Genomic DNA, 18577 nt, shown 5'->3' with positions numbered 1-18577 from the left:
AGGCAAAAATACTATGTTGGTTACGTAATCGACTGGCGACTCTATTGACTGCGCACGCTCTTTGATGACGTAACACTGGCTAGGCTACATACACCCGGAAACGGGAAGGAATTCAAGTCAATCAAGCCTTTGCTTTTGGAAAGAAATATGACGGGTTTTCTCTACTAGTTATGAAAAGCTCTGTTAATATAAGTAGACAGCTAAGCTACACTGTTATCAGTCAGTTTTGAGTAAGACGTCACAGTGTTTAGGCAGCTGTTGATAGTGTGCTTCTGCCAGCTGGACGCCTGTCTTCTGTGTATCGTCGTTTTCTTAGCTTACCGATGGAGTCAAATATGGACGATGAGGTGGTGTCAGGCGATGGTGGCCCGGGCAGGAGGCGGAGGGTGCACGGCTTACTGAAAATGTACTACGGGCTGAACGAGGAAGGAAAGGACTCCCAGGAGCCGGAGTCTCTGGATCCCTGCGACATTAACGGGCCTCATTTTGATCCCGAGCACTATCTCAACAAGGTGAGAGAGCTTTCATGACCCATGTCTGTGTACTGTTGTTCTCACTGTGAGTATGATGCTGCTAATGTTACTGTATATGAGAAGAATTTGGATGTTTTCTGCAAGAATCCCACACACTCTGTCCACATACACCCAACAACTTGAATGACATTATTGTGATAAGATAGCTAGGGGATGATATTGAAATTAACCAATGAAAGAAAATGAATGGGACAACTGGATTGCTTTATTGATAGATGAATAGTGTTTATAGTGGCACATATCAAAAACAGTGTACACCGATACAGTATAGTCTATCTGTGATGGGCGTAACATTACTTTTCTTACATGTTACTCAGTGCTTTTTCTAAAAATGGTAAGTATGTATGACAGACACATTCACCTGACACATACAACAGTGAGTAAAGATCATTAATAACGGAAATGACTTTACAATATAAATAAGGGGACACATTCACAAATAGAAATGCAGTTAAGAAAGGTCTAGAAAGGGAATACGGACATAGATGTTTCCAAAAGGAGCAGAAAACCTATGAATAGTATGAATATATTTCAGTTTTCCTTATTAAACAATGCATGCCTGAAATGAAGCAGAGTTTACATATTATGAAGGAATCACCTAAAATGTGTGTGAAATGTAAATGTAGTTTAATTTACACTGTCTGATCATTTGATGTTGCTTGGAACCTGATACATACATTTAGTTCCACATCTCCTCTTTTTTAAATGTGACTCATCTTCTGTTAAAACGCAGCTAAGAAGAGAGTGCTCTCTGGCAGAGCTGATGGACCAGGAGACCCTCATGGTGAAGCAGATTCGCTCTTTGGACAGTGATATGCAGACGCTGGTGTATGAAAACTACAACAAGTTCATCTCAGCCACAGGTGAGAGAACGCCTCACCTACTGTCCAAGTTATATTATAGAGTGGGCATTTGGTTAACCCAGCAATCATTTCATGATTCCAGACACCATAAGGAAGATGAAGAATGACTTCAAAAAGATGGAGGATGAAATGGACTGCCTGTCCGCTAACATGGCAGCAATCACAGAGTTTAGTGCTTCTATTAGTGGTACTCTTCAAGATCAGCACGCACAGATCACAAAACTCTCAGGTGAGACCTGTAATCGTTTTGAAGTCAAACATGGCGAGGGGGGGGCTTCATGATCCTTTCTTCTCATTGCATTGTATCGTCCTACCTTCACTCCAGGTGTTCACACTCTGTTGAGAAAGCTGCAGTTTTTGTTTGAACTGCCTGCGAGGTTGAATAAGTGTCTGGAGCTGCAGGCCTACGCTCAGGCAGTGAGTTCCCACCGCCGTGCCCGCTGTGTGCTGCAGCAGTACAGCCACCTGCCCTCTTTCAAAGGAATACAGGACGACTGTCATGCCATCATGGACAAGCTGGCACAGGAGCTTCGACAGAAGTTCAGGTGGGAAGTTTTGCATCTACAGTTAGGTCGATGTATATTTCGACAAAGACACTCATTTTGTCATATTGCCTCTGTACACCACCACAATGAATTGGAAATGAAACAATCAAGATGTCATTGAAATGTGCACGTTTAATTTGAGGGATTGAAAAAAATAATTGCATTGACCATTGAGGACCTATAAGCATCTTTATATGAGCCTACTTTTTCATTGTTAGCTTTAATTTCAAAATGTGAAATGCTCTCTCGCTGGTTGTCCGTTCAAGCTGCTGTAGAAACATGGCGATGCAAGATGGTGGGTTTCATTTACAAGCTCAAGCTGTTATTTATTATTCTGCCTTACCGTGTGCAGTAATGCTACACTTGCTTTTTCAAAGTACTTTTTACACTATTTACTTCTTTTTTGTCTTTCTTTTCCTTAATTTCTATGTTCTCTTTACATCAACTCTTTGTGCCCTTTTGTGTTGCGCTCGTAGGGATGGTGGAACGAGTGCTAAAGATTTATCACAGTGTGTGGAGCTGCTGTTACAGCTGGATGAGCCAGCGGAGGAGCTCTGTGATAAATTCCTGAGCCATGCACGATCTCGACTCGAGTCGGACCTTCAGGGCCTGGAAGCAGAGATAAGACCGTACCCTGTCTCAGCAGTGAAAGATGCTCCTGCACACAGGTTGTCAACGACTGCAGGTGCTACATCTCCGACTCATAACTCACCTAGAACAAGTGCTCTACCCTCTCCCTCCTCAAACACTGACATCTTGGAATTCATCGACAGAGGCTGCAATGAATTTGTCAGCAGCTTATGTTTAGTAATTACATCCTATCAGGAGCTTTTTATTAACCATGCTCAGACAGGAGAGCTGGCATCCAAAAATATCCCACAGATGGCAAATGGCAAACTGCACGCCTTTGTGGACGACCTGGCAGCTCGGTATTTCTCACTCGTGGAGCGGAGGATACAAGAGGAGAAAGGGGTCGGAGATAACTCCCTCTTGGTCCGCGCACTCGACCGCTTCCACCGCCGACTTCAGGCTGTCGCCAAACTGCTGCCAGGCTCTGCCGTGCCACACAAAGGGACGGAGATTGTGGTACGTGCGGCAACGGAGCGAGTGAAGCAGTACCTCTCTGCCCTGCAGAGCTTCTACATGGACAGTTTGACAGACGTGAGGCAGGCTCTGGCGACACCGCGCCTCTCTGTGGCTGGTGCTTCAGGGACTGGAGGCGGATTACTTCATGGGGGGCTGGCCTCTGGTAGAGATGCGCCAAACAGCCTGCCAGAGCTGCTCTCGTCCCTGTCGGCCTTGATTCTCAACCAGATCAAGTCCGTGCTGGCATCGGTACATCTCTTCACGGCAAAGGACATTACTTTCTCCAACAAACCTTACTTCAAGGTGAATCATTTTGCAGATAAATTAACATATTGCACTCTTGTGGTAGCTGATGATTAACTTTTGTAATAGGGATGAATTCATGGTTTAAAGGGTTCCGTTCAGCGTAACAACAAGCTTCTCTTTTGTTTCCTTCCTGTCCTTGCAGGGAGAATTCTGTAGTCAGGGTGTACGTGAGAGCCTGGTGGTGAACTTCATCAAGTTTGTGTGTCAGTCTTCTCGCCAGTTCTGTGAGAGCGCGGGAGACAAAGGCGGCTCGACTCCTCCAGCCCTCCTGTTACTGCTGTCTCGCCTCTGCTTGGACTATGAAACCTCGACTATCTCCTACATACTCACTCTCACAGATGAACAGTTCCTTGTGCAGGTGAATGACTTGTCGCCTTGTATTGTAAAAGATGCATGTTTTTTTTTTTTTTTTTTTACAACGTATTCTTAGATTCTCATTTTATACTTTCTCAGCACCACAGTCCTGTAACACCGGTCACAACTCTATGTGCTGAAGCCAGGGAGGCGGCACAGAAACTTCTGAATCATTATGTCAAGGTAAGAATTCACAGCATAAGTCACTGAGTTACTTATCTTATTATAGGAAAATATAGATATAAGTGCATTTTTTTTTTAATTTTAAGTTTTCATCAGGTCTGACAAATTTGAATGATTGGTCGTCTTTGTTCGTTGGTCCTGTGATGCACTAGTGACCTGTCCAGGGTGCAGTCTGCCTTTTGCCCTATGTCAGCTGGGATTGGCGTCGGTTCCCCATGACCCTCATGTGGGGGAGAAAGTGGTAGAAAATAAGTGTACATAAGAGACATTTTGTGATATCTGTAGCCTGTTACACATCCCATAGAGAGCATTAAATGACCAGCTTTTCCCCCACATGTCAAAAAGGGAAGATTTACCCTAAAACTGCAATATAATAATTTGTCTATTTTTGTAGAGCACGTTGAGCATGTCGGATCAGCTTGGAGCCATGCAGCACGCTTCCTTCCTCTCTTGTAAACGTCATATGTTGTTTGTGCAGGTTCAGGGTCTGATTATCTCCCAGATGCTGAGAAAGAGTGTGGAAACACGAGACTGGGTTAACACCATCGAGCCTCGAAATGTCCGCGCTGTGATGAAGAGGGTCGTCGAGGACACCACCTCGATTGATGTGCAGGTAAAACTTTGCATAATCACAACACGTCTTCCGGTCCAGTCACTGCCTGTTTAGTGAACATTGCGTGTTCTTCTGTAGGTCGGGCTTTTGTATGAAGAAGGTGTGAGGAAAGCACACAGCAGTGACTCCAGCAAAAGGACATTCTCTGTCTATAGCAGCTCTAGGCAGCAAGCACGCTATGCTGCCAGCTACACCCCAAGGTATATAAAACACATGACTCCCACAGATGTCTTTGTCCTAATATGTGTTCAATTTAATAATTCTGCTGTTAAATTGTGTATGCAAAGCGTACAAGCAGACACATGTGGCCAATCTGTATTACCGTGGTTTAGCTGATAAGTCGATTTTAGTGATTTGACCTTTGTCTGCCTGCAGTGCTCCCATGGATACAAATCTACTTAGCAATATTCACAAGCTGTTTTCTGAGAGGATCGACATTTTCAGTTCAGTGGAGTTCAACAAGGTGAGTGCAGATCTGTCTTATGCTGCTGTGTCTTCATTTATCTCATTAAATCTCGGCTCTCCGTTGTCCCAGGTGTCTGTGATGACAGGAATCATAAAAATCAGTTTAAAGACATTCCTGGAGTGTGTCCGCCTGCGCACCTTTGGTCGCTATGGTCTTCAGCAGATCCAGGTGGACTGCCACTACCTGCAGATGTACCTGTGGCGCTTTGTCTCTGATGAGAACCTGGTACACTTCCTGCTGGACGAGATTGTAGGCAGCTCCGCTCACCGCTGTCTGGATCCTGCTCCCATGGAGCAGAGTGTAATCGAAGTAATCTGTGAACGCGGTTAAAAGTCAAGAAAAAACATTTCAAACGGTTAAAGCTTAACTCTGAAATTCATGCCATCACACTAACATGTTATTTATTGAAATTCCCTTAACATCTAAATAGCCACAAATAAATAAAGATGTCTTGGATGAGCTTTCTTGTCGAATGTCAAAGGCAAAACACACAGAACATACATTGTGAGGACCACTTTGTTGATACAGACTACATCATGTCTTAATCTGTGTGAAAACACTAATCAGCATCATGAACTGGACAGGTAGGCAGGTTGGTTTGTGTCAGGTAGTTAATTCAGTCTGTTCTGTCCAAACCAAATGATTGTGCATGTGTATTAGAGTATTGTGAGGGTTACATACACTAGATTTTAGACAACTTTATTAATGGCTATCAGGGCATTTCAACAAAATGACTATAGTGAGTTATGTTGATCAGATTAACTGAAATTGGAATCGGTTAACCAAGTGTAAATCATATGGTAAATGTGTAGCTGTGCACTCATGCTCTTAAACTGTACAATAATCATGTCACAAATCCAGAAAACCTCAGTTATTACAGGCTTCAATAAAATGTGATGGAACTGTGTGTATCTTTATGATACTCTCTTATTTATGAGGTGTGTAGGTTGTCATTTGCAAATCATACAATATTATAGGTTATGTACTATAAGCTACTGAAAGAAATACTGTCCATGTTTAATATAAAAACAATATGAATTGTTGAAGAGAAAAGTCTGTAATCTCATGTATGAATTAATCATCTGTAGCATCTTTTGTTGAGTAACCTGCAGTGTGAATGTAATCTGATTATACTGTTTGTCTGAGAACTAAAATACATCCAGCAGCTTTATCCAGATTCTACTTTTGGTGTGTGTCTTATGCAAATCAACATGTTTAGGATTTGTTTAAAATAATAAAACAAAAAAAGGTCTATGTATGTGATATTCAAGTATTTTGTTATTCCTTTGCTCAAAAGAAGGCTTATGTTAAAAACACAGTAATAACATTGCAAGTACGTGTAAATGTGAGAGAATTCAAGTGTTCTCAACCTCTTCTTGCACTTCCGCAATGAGGAACACAGCAGACTGTCGCCACCTGAGGAGCTCATCTGATTGGCTAAACTCGCTTAGCCCCACCCTCTTCTGATGGTCTTAGTGATATTTGATTGGCTAAAATACGGTTTCCTGCTCCTGAACGTGCGTGTCGGGGCGTGTCCAGCTGCAGGTTGATGGATACGTCGATGCTCCAGACTTAAATTAAAATCCGCTGTGTCCCCCGCAGCTTCTCCCCTAACGCCGGTAAGACTCTATATTTACTCTGTTACACTTTAAACAGCATTGAACTCTTTATATGCGCCGTCATCTTCCGTAAAAGCTTTGTTTTTTCCCGTGTTGACACGTCGCAGGTAAAGGTGAAGGTCCCTACATGAACAGCTGAACTTTGTCTCTCTGTGTTTTGACAGAAGTCGCAGTTATATGATACTAGAATTCACACATTACCGCCATTTTAGACATATTCGTTTCCTAATTGCTATTAAAATACAGGTATACGTGCATTAAATGATGAATTTAAGGATACGTATCGTTTTAACGGAGCTGGTTGAATAGAACTATTTTTAAAGTTTTTTTTTTTTAATATACAGTACTGAGTATTGAACTTATTTGTAAGGATACATTAACCTTATCTATAATAATGTATTACATTATAAGATATCATAACCATTTTACAGTGTAAAAAGCATGGGTCACTGTTGACTGTTATGCATATTACCTACTGGCATTTGTCCACGATTAATCAATTATTAATCGAGTACTATAACTAAATTAAGAAGTATTTGGTTATTGATAACTGAATTTGTAATTTGTTTGGTTTCTGAACTAAATAAAATAAACTGTTGGAATCACTGACCAACTACTTTATTAACTGAGAAAATAATGGATCGATTTTGAAGAAAATGAATTACTTCTTACTGTTTTTTTTTTTTTTTCTTACAGGAGTCCAATCATGAGGTCCAACATTCAAGACTCCAAACACCGATCCTCACACACCACAGAGCAAGAATTTGGGGGAACCCTAGGTGAGTTACAGCTATGCATGGGGCCAATATAAAAATATAATGTAACTATTTATCCTGACCAGCTGATGTCCTACTGACTCTGTGGTGTGAATAAGAGCTATATTGCAGCATTTTCTGATACCTCAGATAATCAATAATCAGTAATCAGATCAAGACTTGCAGTATTCCAATCTTTATGTGACGTACTCAGCAGTTTGTGTGAGTCATAAACAGCCTCTGCTCTTTATCATGGGAACAAAATGGCATATTGCTTCAGCAGCTCATGAAAAGAATCAAAATGTCATATTCAGATGAGGGGATGAACAATATTTGGATTATTTGTGTCCATGTAAACTTAGTCCTCCTGCTAAACTACTGTCAATTTACTCTTTGTCACATGTGTCCCAGGTGCCATATGTATCCCCATCTTTCTTCCGTTGACTGTGCTGTTACTGATAACTCTGTGCCAGTCCCCCGATGCCTCTGTCCTCCAGTGGCCCCCTCTTCTTCCCTCCAGTGAGCGGCTGTGGGACCCTCTGGCCCCCATGCTTGTGCTGGGATGGATGGCTCTGCATGCTGTCCTCTATTTGTTGCCATTCGGAAAGGTATGACACACTCGTACACAGCCTGGACAAGAGGTTCATCTTACATTAAAACTAGCTGTGGCTTTGATTGTTTGATTAATTGAAAGATCAAAAAAGGGTTTTGAAGTCATGCTATAGGGTAGTAGCAATTAATAAAAATAATGTCTAAGTTTGTATTTATGAAATTGTTATGTTATTGTAATGTTTAAGTGAATTAGTTGAAGCAATTATTATTTGTTGTTTTTTTTATTAAGTGCTAAACATGTTAGTAAATGGGAGCGTTTGGTAGTTTCCATCTCTGCAGTGGTAACAGTTTCATTTCTACCTTGCAGACTTTTCAAGCGTTGCCCTCTAACATCACAGTCCATCCTTAAAATGTCCTTTGTTTTAAACCCAAGACAGTTTAACTTTTGCTGAGCAGTGTTTCTGCAAAATATTATAATTTGCGTTTAATTCTGTTATAACTTTTTGCAGGTGTCTGAAGGACTGGTGCTGAGGGATGGAACTCGCCTCAAGTATCCCATCAATGGTACATTTGAGTTTGCAGAGTCGACAATAGGCTTTAATAGTATTGACCACTAAAAAGATGAGTCAAAGGAAAAAACCATAATACTTAATTATTATTACACCTATGTTTAAGGTCCAGTGTGTAAGAAATCTACTGCTGAGACTACAGATTGTAACAAAAGGAGGACTCTTCCCTTGCCTTTCCCACACATGTCAAGGAACTATGGTCGCCTCCGCTTACCAGAATAGATTCTGTTCTTCTTTGTTTTTGTAGAAAGCTTCAGCTTCAAAATGCAAAAGCAGGCTTTGGCGGGTTTGTCCGTTTGGGCTGCAGAAGAAATATTCCATCACCAGATGGCGGCCATGCGTAAACACATATACAAGACTCTTTCTAAAGCCAAAATACAAAAGTCACAACGGAAGTCAGCAGTTGTGGGGGTTTGTTACAGTACGTCCTGGTTTCCGGGGCAGTGCAGCTTGTTCGGTGTGCAGCTTTACTATTATGAAGCAGAGGAACTTGCTGAATGGGTTTGGGTAAGGCTTGAAGTGGGCTGGTACTGTGCGGTACATAATACCGGCACTTCTTAATTTTAATATTTTGAGTACACAGTAAAAGTACCTTATACTATTTATGCATGAAGTACTTTGTCTAATAAAATTGAAAGCATTAACTATTTCAAATAAAATCTGAAATAAAAATTTCAATTCTATTCAATACCATAAAATAAGACAAGATATTCCTTTATTTGTCCCATATGGGGAAACTTGCAGTGTAACATCAAGCAAAAATTATAACAGGGTAGAAGAAAAATAGAAATAGGTTAAGGAAATATGAGTATTAAATATATGCAAAGAAATTTGCTAGACGAACACTACAAAAACAGATGAACGACTATAGCTCCACTGACGGATAATTTAAAAAAAATTCTATTCAGCACATGTTCAGCACGTGTTCACTTTTGATAAGACTTTATTTTGAAAAACGTACTAGTTAGAGGGAGTATTTTTGAATTTCTGCCAATAAATCCCTCTAAATGTTCCACACTGGACTATTAAATACTTAGATAAACTTAAACAGTTAATGCTGAACAAAGTCAAGATTCAAATACACTACTTAAACTTTACTCATGTTGCACAGTCATGTTACAATTTGTAAAACACCAGCCTCAGCCAGTCTGTTTATGTCTCTTTCCTGAGCTGCAACACATGGTCATGTCTGTTTTGCTCTCCTCTCAGGTTTCTATGGCCTGTGCATCACCGGTGTGTTGCTGATGTTGTTTATGTGGCTCGGAGCTCCTCTCGGGTTTCTGTTTGAGCTGCTGTTGCCTCTGGCAATGTGCGCAACAGCGCTGTCATTCCTCCTCGCCGTCTACCTCTATGTCCGCTCCTTCTGGGCTCCTCCCCATGCGCTCGCTTTGGGAGGCAACACAGGTGAGAGTTGAGCTCCATCATTAAAGGAAGAATCTGCTCCGAAATGTGGTTAAAAACAGCTACCAGAGATGGACTCTGGTTCTGCACGGCTCTTTTATTCTATAGTGGAGGATTTTGATATTCTCATGGGTAGTTATCTAATAGCTAAGCTCAGTATTAGCCTGCAGTCAACAGTGAACATTCTCTTTTAAGTAAGTGGACTTTGTTTGTTTAGTGCCAAGCTATCGAATTGAACAGAGCAGCAAAATTCAATTTACTTTACAGAAAATAAGATTATTAAACATGTCTATCTCTCTACAGTTTGTGTTTGCGCTGCAGTGCACTTATATACTTAAATTTAAAGTAATCTATATTAGATAATTAAACGGGCAATACAAATTTAGTCTTCTGCTTTTGGGAACAAAATGTATAAACTTTTATAAATAAGTATAAATATGCCAATTGATTAAATAATAATTGGCCTGTTCTGATCATTCAAAAGGTTCAAGGCCAACCGGTTAATCAGTTTTCATTGTTATTATAAATTGTATAAATTTAGTATAAACTAATTACCTATTTACTGGTTTACAAGATGACATCATTGACTTGGCTCATTCCCATTTCACTTTGTGTATTCACATTATTTATTCACAGATAATGTAAGAAAAGAAAGAAAGACAACTGTGTTTCAAGTGTTTCAAGTCTTCCCGTGGAGGGGTTAACATTCATCCCTCTTGTTTTGTTTAGGAAATCCATTGTATGACTTCTACATTGGACGGGAGTTAAATCCTCGGATTGGAAACTTTGACCTGAAATATTTCTGCGAGCTCAGACCAGGACTGATTGGTTGGGTGAGTTGACCTGCAGAAAACCAGACACTGGTAACGGTTTCAGGTAAAAGGCTTGTGAATGTATATATTTCCTCCAATTGAATGACAGAACATGAAATAACTGTGAGAAATCTGTGTGAAAACCAAGTTTATTAGTATTGATTAAGTGAAACATTTATCTTTTATGTAAAAAAAAAAAAAAGTGCAAAGCCCAAACTGTTAGTCTAAAATAAAACACTGTGTTTTCAAAGCTTGCAAACCTGTTGTGACATCGGGGGTAACTGTTTTAAACAAAAACACATTTGTACTCTCACCCTATATGTCTGTATTTATTTGTTTGTATTGCAGGTATAAACATCAATTCTAATCCAATAGATGTTTTGTCCAATCCAGAGATTATCTATTCATGGTCCACTAGCTGTCTGTGGTGTGTGACCTATAAAAAAAATCATCCAGTGTTTGTACACAGCCCTTGCACACTGTTTATTTGAAACAAACATGTGCTTAGCCACACAACCATTTTTCAGCACTTCAGAAATAGTCTGCGTTCATGTTCCAACCTCTGTTTCTCCTTCAGATTCAGAACAGACTTAAAACAACAGATTTGCACTTTTGAATTTTCTGATGGCGGCAGCAGTGGATCAGCAGCTCCTGTGTGTCATGATATAAAATTGCTGATTTCCTTGACAATGTATATCTATGTTAATAGAATATCCTATTCTGGAGGAGCACTGAAAGGAACTTTAGTAATAATAATAATAATAGTAATAGTAATAATAATAATACCAATAATACCAACAGATGGCGATGTTGTTCCCTGGTGGTTCTCCACTGCAGTTTACAGTCTGTATTTGACACAGTCAGAATAACACAGTGAGAGATTTGTTAGGGTTACAGAGGTGCACTTCATCGTCTTCGTCTGACTCATCAGTTCAAATTGGACTAAATATAGAATTTGCACTGACAATTCCAGGTAAATAGTCTAACATTCATCTATGAGTTGCAGCGAGGCTCACTTTATCTTCACTGATCACAAAAAAGCCGCATGGGCAGTAAAAGGGTGGGAAAAAATTGAACGGGTCCTTGTTTTTCCTTAGAGCATAAACAGTAAAATCTTTGCACATCTGAGTGTTTTAAAGCTGTGTGCGTAGGAGAGGATAGAAAAAGCTTCCACCAACTGGCTACAGACAGTATGTGGGAGACTTTGATTTCCTGACGTATGTTAAAACTATTTACTTTTACATTAAACATCCTACTGCTAATTTTGTAAATAATAAACACTTCTAATTCGAAGCAGTTTTATTTGTATAGCGCCAAATCACAACATACATTATCTCAAGGCACTGTACAGAGACATTTACAACTTTATAGAGAGTAGAGAAACCAACAGTTCACACAATGAACGAGCTCTAGGCATCAGTGGAGAGAAAACAACTTTAACAGGAAGAAATCTCTGACAGAACCAGACAATCTTTGACAGGGCCTCAAATTATTTAACGGATTGCATAAGAATGATGAATTAATTTCGTGTACATATGTGAACTTGTTTAAAAGCACGGATTGTTTTGGTTTTGAAGGCTCTTGAAATAGTTGTAATCTAGTTCAAATTTTACTGAGGTCCAGATAGCCGATGTAACTCTATATTTAGATATTTCTTTCTAGTCAAGATAACTAGTGTATGATGTTTTTGTTTTGTTTTTTAAAAACTACTTTACAACTACTTCATTAAAAAAGTGCTTCAGTGAAAAATGCTTTATTGCCATGTCAAGTGAAAACAAATTCATGGAAACAACAAGGCCCTTGTCTGAAGTACATATTAAAGGCTAAAAAAACAAACAATTTTTATTTTAAAGTAATTATATACTTCCACAAACATATCTCTGAGTAGTTTATTCAACAATAATAATAATAATGATAATAATAAAAATAAACCTGCCTAAATGTTATACACTGTACCTTTTAATGATTTTCCTCAGAGCTGACTACTGTTTGTTCCTCTACATCATACGAATGAGCATATACTGTATATAGTGCATGCAGGCTGACGATCAGTGTTCACTTCCTCTCAGGTGGTCATCAACCTTGGCATGCTGATGAAAGAGGTGGAGCTTCGAGGTTCACCCTCCCTCGCCATGATAATGGTCAACAGCTTCCAGCTGCTGTATGTTACAGACGCTCTGTGGAACGAGGTGAGAGCTCAGCACAGTCATTTCTCATTTCAAATTGATACAACACTACAACATAACACCAGAGATATTTATTTGTCTTTCTATCATTTGAGTTTGACTCGATCTCATGTGACTTTCACAGGAGGCTGTTCTGACGACCATGGACATCGTGCATGATGGTTTTGGCTTCATGTTGACCTTTGGAGACCTGGGCTGGGTTCCTTTCACATACGGCCTGCAGGCAGTATTTCTGGTCATGCACCCACAGCATATAAGTCCACTCAAAGCAGCAGCTATAATTACACTGAATGGTAATCATGAGTCTGATTCTTTTCAATGGGCTGTAAAATGTTGTGTTGTTAACATTTATATCTTTGCCATCAGGTGTTGGTTACTACATTTTTAGAAAATCCAACTCACAGAAGAACCAGTTCAGAAGAGACCCCACACATCCAAGTGTTGCAAGTCAGTTATTTCTCCAATGTGTTTTCTAAATTCTGAAATATTCTCTTTTCACATCCCATTTCTAATGGTTTATATCAACTCATGTACGTATTAGAGGTTTCTCAATAGTGGGTTTCTTATGTCCAGTAGAATAACAATAATTTGAACCATGAAAAAGCTGAAAGCCACCATCCCCATTCTTCAAGGGAATTCAATTTTTTATTAATAATTTTCCATTTAAATTTGTAATAACATGTTTATGGACTAAATACTAAAAAAAGGAAATATGTTTGATCAATTATTGCATTGATCGAAAACAAGTTTAAGTATATTTCCATAGTTCTCAAGGGACTGAATGGCTTACTAATTAGTAACTAATAACTAACTAGTACCACATGTCCATCACTTAAAAGTCGTGACATCACCATCAGAATGTTAACTTCCTTTTTGAAGCCTTGTTGTTTTTTTTGCAACTGGAAGTTCAAAGGTGTTGCCTGCAACCAGGCTTCTATTGGAGATAGAGAGCACTATATGTGCTGTACATTATAATATATTATACTCTAAATAGGAACATAATTTACAACATCGCCAAAAGCGGACCTGAAGCTAGTGATTGAGACAATTAATTCCTCACAAAATTGTTTACTAATGTTATAAATCAAGTAAGAAATCGACTTATTTCTTGCAACCAGCAGAGTTGCCCCCTGACAGTTATTCAGTATATTGGCACTTTCTGATTGACTCAAATGAGGAAACTGGGAGACTCCTTTCTTTTATGATATACAGTCTATGGGTGGCAGCAGCAGCGAGCATTTGGTTAGTAGACTGCATGTATGTTTCCATAAGTAACAAAATTCATGAGGTTCTCTGAATGCATCTTGTAGCTGCTCCTTAAAGCTAAAAATTCTCTGGACCCAGCGGAAGTTCCAGGGTCAGCAGATATGGTAGATTGTAAAATGTATTATTGGAGCCGATTAATCGGCTAAAACAATTAATAGGTCAACCTCTAGTGCAGATATAAAATAGGTTCAATTAATTTGCTGTTTGAATGGAATGGAAAGGGAGATACAGAGTTATTTCTGTGATTTCTGAGATGACTCGCAAAGGTAATACCGAAATATCTGTGTTTTTCGCAATTATTTGCAGGACTGGAGACCATCGCTACTGCAACAGGGAAACGGCTGCTAGTATCGGGCTGGTGGGGTTTTGTTCGTCATCCCAATTACCTCGGTGACATGGCTATGGCCCTGGCATGGTCTTTGCCATGTGGTGAGGCAGCTTAATAGCCAACACTAGGCTAAAGTTTCACACATGCCACACAGACATGAGACAAGCCTAGAGAGGTTTTATTAGAAAACCTGGATGATGTCGGGGCTAAATCAGGCCCCTCGTACTTCTGTGCATGTCAGAGGGGGAGGGCACTGCAGGTGTTGGAGCCACAAGTTGCAGAACATTTATCTTTGGATTCTGCATGAGGGAGCAGACTTTTGTATGTGTATGTGTGAAATGGTTGCAGCAGGAAATACATATTTCAAAAGGAAAGCACCAAAATTATACACCATGTGGTTTCTAATACTCATAGACATAGTGGTTCTATATGAGTGTATCCAGTATTATACTGTGTCTGATGCTGATGAAGAAGAAATGAAGACAGTAACAATTTCTGTCACTGAAAGGCCTCATGTTCCCTTCTTAAACATCATAACTGTCAGGCTTTTGTTAAAGCTGACACTCATGTGCTCATTGATATTCAACATCATATGACTCAGTTTTGTAGCCACCTCTGTAACTGAGTTGTATAGTCATTTCTTCCTGAAACAGCTCAATTATTCATTAAGAGACCGTGGATAATGAAAGCAAGAGTGAATCATATATCATTTTTTACTTTTAACTTTTTTAAATAAACTGTTTCTCTTTTCTTTAGGATTCTCACATCTGCTGCCTTACTTCTATGTCATATATTTCACCATATTGCTGATCCACCGAGAGGCCCGTGATGAGAGACAGTGCAGAGGAAAATATGGACTAGCATGGGACACCTACTGTCGACGTATCCCATACAGGATCTTCCCCTATATATACTGAAGAAGGACAGCAGCTGAGAGGAACAAGACCAAATCTGTCACAGAAAAACATGTGATTCTGCAAAAACCCAGCAATAAATATTTACATCCACCACAGATAATAACCAGTACTGCTCCTACTGAAAAGTAGGTCTTGTAAAATTTCAAATTTGTCCTGTGTGAGCTTCTTGCATATGGATGCTCTCACTAAAACATGGCTGTCTGTGGGGATAGAAGAAAAAACAGATTTCATCTTAAAAGATACAGATTCAAATTTGTAAACTTCCCCGCACTAAGGTTTTTCAGCTTGCTGGGACATGAGAACCGCTGGTCTACTGCTGCTGGTAAGTTTGTCTCACTGAGGTAAAACTGAACAAAGCATTTAAAAGACCAAAGTTATAAAATAACACATTTGAACTTCCTCAAGGATCAACAACTCCTGTGTGCTGTGACGTTAAATCACTGATTTTCTCTATGGACTTTGGTGCAGGGAATGAGTGACAAAGCAACACAAACTGCAGGTTTAAGTAGGAATAGGCTGCCTAATGGCAAGAAAGGTTTATATTCTTAAGATATAGACTCAAACATACATAGATTTTGCAGAGTGAGCCTTAATAGGCATGCACCTCACAGTCGATGCTGACTATGTGTCAGTACCTCACGCAACCACACCTCAAAAGACCTGAAATATCCCTTTAATGCAGGAACATGTAATGAACTAAAATGGTAAATTGCAGTGCCTTTCTTAATCCTAAAAGTATGTCACAATTTTTTTACTGTGTGTTTTGTTACCTGTGAAATACATGTGTATGAAATAAACAATTTCAAAACAGCGCTTAATAACCCATGTATATGAAGCTCCCTGAGTACTGACTGATACAAGTTCATACTATCTAATACTAGATATTCTATAGACAAAATCCTTTCCCCATTATATGAAAGCTTTCTGAGGATAACAGAGCAGAACAGCTATGAGCCTGTGGAGATATCTGCTAATAGCTGCACCACCTTTTAATACCCATTAACATTCTCTTATTCTCTTTCTGTTAAAATGGATTCTTGTTCCATGCAGGCGTTAATAGCAGATGTTCTCTTAAGCTTCTAGGCTTTTTGTGACATTTTGTCAGACCTCAGCTATTATTATGTCTTCTCTAAATTGCTCTGAAGGAACAGAAAGTGCATGCGTTATATGTTATTGGTACAAAGAATATGGGCATAAAATGGCCACCATGACATGAAAGCAGCAGGTTGAGTCAATGTGGAGGTGAGGTGACACGTGCTTTAACCTGGTCTATTGAATAGGTGCATAATAAATGATGGACTGATATTATGGCCAGTAACTTGATTCATGTGAATTTTAAGTTAGGTAAAAAAAAAAAACAGATAAGGACTCAAAGTTTCCATGGATAATTATTCTCTACAACTTGCCTGCTCCTGATCAGGCTAAAATGAATTTTACTGATCCAACCTGGTCAGCTGTTAATCTGAGTGGAGTTAAATTAATTGTGGTTTTGTGTTAATATGTTAATCATTAAAGGCTCCCAAGTTAAATTTAACACTTGACTAGGACAGAGGTGCTGTTTTTGCGGACAACTGTGTGGTTATCGTCCCAAATTAGCTTTATTTTGGCAGACCTTCAAGGAAATTGGAGGACACCACCGTACAGTACTGTATTTAAGAAAAAGACATTTTCAGACAACTTTAGCTTCATGGAAGAGAAGGGAGGAAAGAAATGATTAATATATAAATTAATATTTTGTGTTACAACCATACGTCTTGTGTAGGAGGGACACAGGTGGTGCCTGACTTGGAGTACGTGCAATGGATTAAGCCAGAATGTGCCGATGACACTTTGCTTTATCACTTACCCTGGATTTGTTCATTCTACTTTTGTGCAACAGCCCCCTGTTTAATAATGAAAAATAATAATCTAAAAAAAGTGTCAGTACAGTACAGTACCATTTTCCATTATAAATCAAATGCAGTTATGTTTGTGCGAACAGGTGACAAAGCTTTTTTTTGCACACCTTCATGTTTTCACCCTTTTACACCCATTTACAGTTCAGTTGCCCTCTGGCTTCGCCCACGCAGGCCTTGTACAATATTGTGTTGTTTTCCATTTTGCTAAAAGCTAATGAGGGACATGCTTGGCTGCCTACATGTTGACTTCATGCTGTAATAATCCATAAGTCTTTTTACCTTTTATGCAAAAACTTTTTTATGATCTGTTTACTTGTATATTTCATGTTAATTTCTAATTTAATCAAACTTTTTATGTATATATATATATATACAGTATATATATATATATATATATATATATATATATATACAGTAACTATATTTATAACAGCTGTGTATTTATTTGTTTTTATCAAACATACTCTTTAATGTTACAACAGTATTTTAATAACTGTTAACTAGGTGAAATTAAGCAATATTATAACAAGAAAAATGACCATAAACACATAATATAAGGCAAGGGACGGCAAGTAAATCAGGCAAAACCCGTTATTTTCTACTTACCTGTTTTTTTTTTTTTTTTAATATATAAATAATAACTTGAATTTGCCACAGACTGTTACTCTTGTCTGGAAATGTCTTAAAACTACTCTTTGACTTAGTTCATCGTCTTTTTTTCAGAATGCTTTACATGTGACACCTACTGCATGACTGTCTGTCCTGGGAGAGAGATCCCTCCTCTGTGGCTCTTCCTGAGGTTTGTCCCATTTTTCCCCTGTACATGGGTTTCTGTGGAATTTTTCCTCACTTGATGTGAGGGTCTAAGGATGGATGCTGTCACTTGCTGTACAGACTGTAAAGCCCCTTGTGTCAAATTGTGTTTGTGATGTTGGGCTATATAAATAAAATTGACTTCTACAATGACATTTTTGTGAAGATAAGCAAATAATTAAAACAACTGAAACTAAAACAGATTTTTGAATTCATCTACCAGGCTGGATATTAATGCTCTGTAGTATACAAATGATTTTCATTAACATCGTGCACCAGTTCAATTCATGCATCAAGGAATAATAGATATATAGCCCTCCTCTAGTCATTGAGTCAGCTGCAACAGCTCAAAGTCAGAATTTTCTTTGTTGGCATATAATCAGGAGGGAATATTAATATATATATATATATATATATATATATATATATATATATATATATATGTATGTATATATATATATATATATATAATAAAAAAAGTAGCAGTTAAAATTTGATCTACATTGAACCAC

General features: G+C 38.8%; 2 protein-coding genes across 3 annotated transcripts; both read left to right on the top strand.

Moving 5' to 3' along the window:
• Window positions 1-68: 68 nt before the first annotated feature.
• On the top strand, window positions 69-6212 carry vps51 (VPS51 subunit of GARP complex). The gene is made up of 11 exons (XM_058627248.1): window positions 69-512; window positions 1267-1396; window positions 1479-1625; window positions 1722-1941; window positions 2418-3330; window positions 3476-3691; window positions 3787-3870; window positions 4349-4483; window positions 4562-4683; window positions 4859-4946; window positions 5019-6212. Exons 1-11 carry the CDS (start codon window positions 324-326, stop codon window positions 5277-5279), a joined length of 2505 nt encoding a protein of 834 aa, XP_058483231.1. The 5' UTR covers window positions 69-323; the 3' UTR covers window positions 5280-6212.
• A 255-nt stretch (window positions 6213-6467) lies between these two features.
• On the top strand, window positions 6468-18215 carry tm7sf2 (transmembrane 7 superfamily member 2). 2 transcript variants are annotated; one of them, XR_009240079.1, is made up of 12 exons: window positions 6468-6568; window positions 7265-7347; window positions 7735-7931; window positions 8385-8439; window positions 9654-9848; window positions 10575-10678; window positions 12727-12846; window positions 12968-13136; window positions 13210-13290; window positions 14416-14538; window positions 15194-15676; window positions 17976-18215. XR_009240079.1 is itself a non-coding variant. In XM_058627385.1 (11 exons), the coding sequence occupies exons 2-11, from the start codon at window positions 7275-7277 to the stop codon at window positions 15352-15354; spliced, it is 1278 nt and encodes a 425-aa protein (XP_058483368.1). In that variant the 5' UTR covers window positions 6468-6568; window positions 7265-7274; the 3' UTR covers window positions 15355-16164. The 2 variants fall into 2 exon arrangements, 1 of the variants encoding a protein (XP_058483368.1); XM_058627385.1 differs by lacking the exon at window positions 17976-18215 and having other exon boundaries at window positions 15194-16164.
• Window positions 18216-18577: the final 362 nt, after the last annotated feature.

The sequence above is a fragment of the Solea solea genome, chromosome 4, assembly GCF_958295425.1.
Source record: "Solea solea chromosome 4, fSolSol10.1, whole genome shotgun sequence".
In the NCBI taxonomy this organism is placed as follows: Eukaryota; Metazoa; Chordata; class Actinopteri; order Pleuronectiformes; family Soleidae; genus Solea; species Solea solea.
Note: the sequence above shows the minus strand (reverse complement) of the source record. Positions and strands in the feature narration are given on the sequence as shown.

Coding starts and splice junctions, on each gene's coding strand:
- vps51 (XM_058627248.1), top strand. CDS start 324: ATGGAGTCAAATATGGACGATGAGGTGGTGTCAGGCGATGGTGGCCCG. Junction 3,331..3,475: donor CCAACAAACCTTACTTCAAG/GTGAATCATTTT, acceptor CTGTCCTTGCAG/GGAGAATTCTGTAGTCAGGG. Junction 4,947..5,018: donor GTTCAGTGGAGTTCAACAAG/GTGAGTGCAGAT, acceptor CCGTTGTCCCAG/GTGTCTGTGATGACAGGAAT.
- tm7sf2 (XM_058627385.1), top strand. CDS start 7,275: ATGAGGTCCAACATTCAAGACTCCAAACACCGATCCTCACACACCACA. Junction 8,440..9,653: donor CCTCAAGTATCCCATCAATG/GTACATTTGAGT, acceptor CTCTCCTCTCAG/GTTTCTATGGCCTGTGCATC. Junction 13,137..13,209: donor AGCTATAATTACACTGAATG/GTAATCATGAGT, acceptor CTTTGCCATCAG/GTGTTGGTTACTACATTTTT.